Here is a 6890-nt window from a genome sequence, read left to right as displayed (position 1 = left end):
AAGTATAAGGCGTGTAAGGTTTATTCACTAAAAGTCTTAAATAATCGTATTTGGATGTCGTTTAACATTAAATAATCATTTACTTAACACAATATTATTGTTCGTCAATTTGTAATATTATTTTATGTATATAGTAATTACTTTTTGTTTTGCTTCTCTGGTCCACTAATCATATATCTTTGGTTATTTGGTTAATAATTATTAAAGGATAATTAATCCTCTAATATGTAATATATATCTTTTTTTTTTTGTTTTGTGTGTGTTAATAGTTATTAAAAAAAAAATATCTCCACTAAAATATATAGCATATATGCGCTATAAATATATAGATGTATATTATGTCTTTTCACCAGTTTTAGTTATTTATTACCAATTTTATATAATAACTATTTGTGATCCACTCTTAACTTTTTTATGATTCCAAATTAATGTTCAACAACTTAACAATTAATTGGTACATCTTACACATACCCTACTATCATTTCACAAAATCGGTAGTGGGCACGGCAGTATGCACTTAAATCGTGGACTCCACAAGTGATGTTGCTATTGGCATATTTAGTTATCTATTTAATAGCCTCTTTGATATAAACATTATTTAACGATATAATTGTTTTTTCGGTATTGTGTCGATAAATCTTTTTAGAATTATATTTGGTATATTAATTCAAAAGCTACCTAATAACTAATAAATTATCTGATAAAAAATATTGTTTTATAAAAACTAATTGATAAATTACCCGAATTTTTTAGAATGACATAAAAGGACATACATAAATTATATATTTCATTCGTTCCATATTAATCGTCCATGTTTTATTTTTAATTTGTTCCAAAATAATAGCTCACTTCTAAAAATAAATATATTAATGTTACTATTGTCATTCCATTTAATAAAATTAGTGGCTATGGATGGAGACAGTATCGGGTTGCCGGATGTCGGATGTCTCACCCGCTCTAAGTACATGTGTATGTGTTTTAATGTGAAGTAAATGTAGTTCCACCTAGGGATGTTATTCGGGTCGGAACCGAACCGAACCGACCCGAACCCGAATAAACCGAAAACCGAATACGGGTACTTATATAAACCGAAAACCAAACCAAATAAGCAATACGGGTTCGGTTTGGTTCGAGTATTATTCGATTCGGTTCGGTTCCGGCCCGAATAACCCAAATAACATGTACAAGATGATTAAGGAGCCGAATAACCCGAATAACCCAAATAACCCAAATAACATTTACAATGTGATTATAAATAATGTATTTTGTATGACTTTTTTAGCTTATGATAAACACAAATAACACGGATTAACTATTCTTGATATATAAAATGTAAAATCCAACCACCACATTCTTAAGATATAGTTATTAAGCAATATATTAAACACTAATATCTAAAACACCCAAAAATCTATCTATAAGTATATAAGTTAAACATTAAACATTACTTGAGTATTTTGGGTAACGATCAATAGAACACAAGACCGAATAAGCAATCGTGCAAGTGGAAAAAAATGTGACTTTTCTTATTCGGTTCGGTCCTTTTGGACCAAATAAGCCCTTATTCGGGTAACCCGGACCGAATAACCCGAAAACCGAATAAGCCTTATATAGATACCCGAAAACCGAATCGAATTGCTTATTCGGGTCTAATTCGGTTCGGTTCGATTCGGTTTTCGGTTCGGTTCGGGTTTTCGGGCCAAATTCTCATCCCTAGTTCCACCCACATAAATAGGGAAAATACCGTTAATAGACAAAAAAAGGGGGTGAATTTCAAATTTTAGTCATAAAAAATGACTTTTCCGGCTATAGACATGCATTCTACGGAGGACCCTCTGCGGACCTCTGCGGAGTGTTGTTTCCACCGGGGAATCTAATAAAGTGACATTTTTTATAGTTTACCAAATTGCTTCGCGGGGTCCTCTGCGGAGACATTAACCCCTGCGCGGAGAGATTAATGGCTCCGCAGAATGAGTGGTTGGAACGTTTTTTGACGGATTTTTTTGATACAAATTTTGTTTTTTCATTTTTCTTATCTCCATTTGCAATCAAATTTGTCTAGAGTTACTAATTTGTTTTCCAAAAGAAAAATGAGTTTTGTTATTCTATGTACCGGGGGGTTTTGGCAGATAAGTAATGGGGTTCACACCTACGTTAGCCCTACGTTTAACAACTTAGGTATACTGCTTCCGGCAAACTTTGATCGTCGAATATTGTGTGATTTGGTCAAAAGTAAGGCTAATTTGTTCCATAGTAATATATCATTGTCATTTCAACACCCAGTTCATGGGTATCTTATGAATACTGTAGACGAAGCAGATGCTCATCAACTCAGAAATGTTATTTCTGAAACGAAGGAGATTATGCATTTGTATTTCGAGGTGTTTGAGGGATGGGTCAAACCGACAGAAGCGATTGAGAAGATTGTACCATACAATGTTGAAAACATTGTATCTGATAATGTTGAAAACATTGTATCTGATAATGTTGAAGAGTGTCCAGAACAAGAAACTGTTGCAGTGAATACAATGGAAGAAGAAAATTTATATGAGTTTGGAAGACTGGCTGACAAAACTTTGTCGGATGGTGAAGAGTGAAATGAAGGCTGGTCAGAAAATGAGTTCACACACGGGAAAAAAGCTTCAGACATATTTTACGGTATGCCTTCCATACTTGATTGTCCTGATCCTATTGTTTAACCCGAACCATTTCATAGTTTAGGTCCAATTGATGATATGTTTGTTCGTCAAACGTATGATAACAAACAACAACTAATATTTTCTTTGAGTCTTAAAGCTACCAGAGAAAAGTTTCAGTTTAAGACCAAACATTCTAACAAAAATCGTTATGAGGTATATTGTGAAATTGAGAACTGTAGTTGGCGTTTATATGCAAAACACATTGTTCCCACTGATGAATTTGAAATCAGGAGTTTCAACAACGTGAACACATGTTCGTCATTACAGATACACCCTAAACATAAGCATGCTAATAAAAAAGTCATGGTTACTATATTGCATGAGATTATGGAAAAAAACTCGTTCCAAAGTTTGGAGGCCTAATGAAATATCAAGGGATTTGAATGCTTTGTTGGAAATTAATATAAATTACAAACAAGCTTGGCGTGCAAAACAATACGCTATGGAATTGTTGTTGGGATCTTCTGAAGAATGTTTTTCCAAACTTCCTATCTATTTTCACAATTTGAAGAGGCATAATCTCGGTACAGTGGCCTATATACAAACAGATTCTGAAGATTGTTTCGAGTGTTGTTTTTATGCCATTGGGAGCACGGTAAATACAAAAACTTGTTATTTAATATATAATTATTTGTAAACAATTGTAGAGTGTTTATGTGTTCCATTTTAATATATTGCAGATACGAGCGTTCAAACGTTTTTGTCGTAAAGTTATAATTATGGATGGTGCGCATTTGAAGGGTGATTTTAAGGGAACCATATTACATGCAATAGCTATGGATGAGAACAACCAGATAGTGCCCTTTGCGCACGGAATATGCAAAAAAGAGAGTGGTCTTACTTGGACATGGTCTCTTGAAAAGTTGTATGAATGTGTTGGTGATTATCAAAAATTGACTTTTGTAACTGATCGGGCCGATGCAATTCGGGTTAGTATTGAAAATGTCTTCCCTCAAGGTCATCATGGCGTGTGTGCTTTTCATCTACTAGGAAACATAGTACACAAGTTTGGGAAAAATAACAAAACGTAAGTGTTGTTTTGGAGGCTTGTGAAAGCTTACAAAAGAAATGTTTTTGAAGAATTGTGGTCTAGATTTAGTTCTACTATGCCGCAAGTAGCGGCGTATCTAAGTGAAATTTCGCGTGCTAAATGGACTACAACATATTCCCCGTCGAAACGGTATGATTACATGACCTCCAACAATGCAGAGTCTATGAACGCTTTATCTGTAGATGCAAGGAAAATGCCTATAATACCCTTTCTTGAGTTCTTCCGTCGTCTTTCTCAGGAATGGTGTAACAAGCGTCGCATCGATGGAGGTATGAAATTAATTTAGACTTTAATTATCTCTAATAATAATTTAATTATATATATATTCTTTACAGGGAAACGTTCAACAGTGCTAACCGAGTGGGCTGAAAAAGTAGTTAGTAAAAATGAAGAGCATACGATAGGATGGTCTATTTCTGGTGTTTCAGATGCAATATATCAAGTGCATGATTTCAAACATGGTGGCATAGTTGATCTGAGGCATGAGACTTGTACATTTAAATATTGGGAAGGAACTGGGTTGCCTTGTGGTCATGTCATAATGGTCTTAAAGCACTTGAAAAAAAGTAACTTCGGACATTTGGCTATAGATGCTTACAAAATGGAAACGTACCAGAGTACGTATGAGGAGTCGGTTTACTTCCTTCCAGAACCGTGTGATTGGGTGATTCCTTTTGAGATGATGGTTGTTAAACCCCCGATAATGGACACACGTCAAGCTGGTATACCAAGAAACAGAAATCGTAAGTAAGAAGGTGTAGTAGATGTGATAGTACAACACATAATGCAACGACTTGTCCGACATTGGTCCCAATGAAACCAAAAAAGGCTAGAACAAATAGTGCGCCATCATGTAGTAACACAAAAGGGAAAGGGAAAGGGACACAAATGATGTAAGAGACGGTAGAGAGCACGGGACACAAGAGACGCGCTGGACGAGTGGGATGCAGAGAGAAGACTATTGTTCAACGTTTGATTTGAATGATTGATGGTGTATTTATTATTAATTATGTTTTGTTTTAGAGGATATTAATTTGTGTACTTTGAAATGGTTTGTTTATTTTAGAGATGATTGATGATATTATGATTATCAATTTATGTTTTGTTTTAGAGGATATTAATTTATGTTTTGTTTTAGAGTACTAACTAAAAAACGAAGATAATACATTCAACAAACCAGAAACATATATAGCAAATGTACAACAACGGTAATTAACTTAAGGGAATTGCGCACGTACACACAACAGTAATTAAGTTAAGGGAATTGCAAAGGATACTTTTCTTTCTCCATTGTTATGTAGTCGTCCCTAATTCGTATTTTATCTTCCATACGGTCCTTTTGCCTCCCAAGTTCTATCATTTCTGCATCCTTCCCAGCTAGCCATTTTTCAGACAGTTTGATATTCTTCTTAGCTGTTTTTATCCAATACTCATGATCTTTGATTTCTTTTTTAGTATTCACCATACTTTCTTCAACCTCTTTGCACTCTGCCGCAATGAGGTCACGACGTTCAGTGAGAGCCCAATATATACATGTTGGTGTTATAAATGTTGTATCTTCTTGATTGGATGGTTCCATCAGGATTTTTTGGAATCTTTCTGAAGCATCCATGAAGGTTAAGAATTTGTGGCCAACCGTTGCATCTATCATGAAGGCAATGTGTGGTAGAGGGAAAGGATCCTTAGGACAATCCTTGTTAAGATCCGTGTAGCCTACACCTACTCGCTACTTGACATTCTTCTTCTATACGACAACTACGTTAGCTAGCCAACTCGGGAACTTCACTTCCTTGATCATCCCTATCTTGAGGAGCTTTTCCACTTATTCTTGGATGATTAGTGTCCTTTTGGGTGCAAAATTCCTTCTTTTTTGGTGTATTGGTCTGAAAGAATGATCAATATTAAGTTTGTGAGTGATAATACTCTTATCTATACTTGTCATATCTTTGTGTTTCCATGATAACGTCTTGCTTCTAGTTCGAAGGAAGTTCAACAGATCTTGCTCAATTTGCTCAGGTATTGAGGATCATATGAGGACTTTGGCTTTAGGATCCTCGCTGCTCAGGGGCACTTCCTTCAGGTCTTTCTCCTTCGTTTCTAGAACATGTTGTGCCCCCTGCCTTAATTGCTATGCTTGTTGGTGTTTCGCCGAAGGCTTCATAGAGTTTTATAGCATTCCTTTGACTCTTGTTGATCTCCTATGATCTTCACAGTTTCCCACAGAGTAGGCATCTTTACACACTGATGATATGTTGATGGAACCGCTTTCATCTTGTGGATCTATAGTCTACCTATTATCACATCATAAGAATATAAAGTGCCAATAACACAAAAATTTTATATAGAGTTTACCCCCTTTGTGTATATTGGTAGCTTTATCTTCCAATGGTGTGTTCCGTTTCTCCGCTAGATCCTATGAGGACCGAGGATCTTTTGAATATCTCCGATTCTGGGATGTTCATCCTCTTCAGTGTGTCCAAGAGTACGATGTTTACCGAGGATCCTCCGTCGACAAGGATCCTTCTGACGAAGTGGTTGGCAATGTATAGTGTTATCACAAATCCGTCATGGTGAGGATCATGGATCCCTTCCCTGTCTATCTTGTCAAACATGATTTTCTTTTCATTGCTAACCAAGGTATTTCCGCTTTCATCCTCTCTGTTTCTCTAAGTAGTGTTCTATTGTCGTCTTGTTGCTGAGTCATCTGTTGCGTCATTTTCCCCATCATAGCGAAGAGTTCAGCAGTAGTGATCGGAGCAGTTGGATCCTGGAGTCTAGAAGATCCCAAACTTCCTTGGTTAGTACCCATAGGGGTGTTTCTCTTGGAAGTATCAGGTGATTTCCTCTGAAGAGGGGGTCCACTTGGAGGAGGTGGTAGGTTTTGGTTGGAATAGAAGGAGCGGAGGATGAAGAAAGTATTGATTGTGTAGACATGATCTTCAAGGATTTTAAACGCCACGGCCCTCGGTGGACGCCAAATTGTTTTGGTCAAAAATTGCACAAGTATAAATCAACCAAATTGAATGAGAGGCTGTGATATTCGAATTGTGCAATAGAGGAAGGTAAAGAGAACGACACGATTTCTTACAAGGAAAGCCCTTGATCCTTGCTAGGATCTCCAGCACAAAACCTTGGGAGGT

At 36.2% G+C, this 6890-nt stretch overlaps 1 protein-coding gene across 1 annotated transcript; it reads left to right on the top strand.

Annotated features, from left to right (window-relative positions):
• Positions 1-3141: 3141 nt before the first annotated feature.
• Positions 3142-4501, top strand: LOC111887983 (uncharacterized). The gene is made up of 4 exons (XM_023884112.2): positions 3142-3294; positions 3380-3726; positions 3793-4019; positions 4086-4501. Exons 1-4 carry the CDS (start codon positions 3142-3144, stop codon positions 4499-4501), a joined length of 1143 nt encoding a protein of 380 aa, XP_023739880.1.
• The last annotated feature ends 2389 nt before the right edge of the window (positions 4502-6890 follow it).

This window comes from Lactuca sativa, chromosome 5, assembly GCF_002870075.4.
Source record: "Lactuca sativa cultivar Salinas chromosome 5, Lsat_Salinas_v11, whole genome shotgun sequence".
Taxonomy (NCBI): domain Eukaryota; kingdom Viridiplantae; phylum Streptophyta; class Magnoliopsida; order Asterales; family Asteraceae; genus Lactuca; species Lactuca sativa.
The sequence above is the reverse complement of the archived record's forward strand: the minus strand, read 5'-3'. Positions and strand labels throughout refer to the sequence as shown.

Bases quoted from the DNA above. Each gene is read 5' to 3' on its own strand.
- LOC111887983 (XM_023884112.2), top strand. From the start codon at position 3,142: ATGGAATTGTTGTTGGGATCTTCTGAAGAATGTTTTTCCAAACTTCCT. The intron at 3,295-3,379 runs GTAAATACAAAA...AATATATTGCAG, and splicing joins TTTATGCCATTGGGAGCACG to ATACGAGCGTTCAAACGTTT. The intron at 3,727-3,792 runs GTAAGTGTTGTT...ATTGTGGTCTAG, and splicing joins TTTGGGAAAAATAACAAAAC to ATTTAGTTCTACTATGCCGC.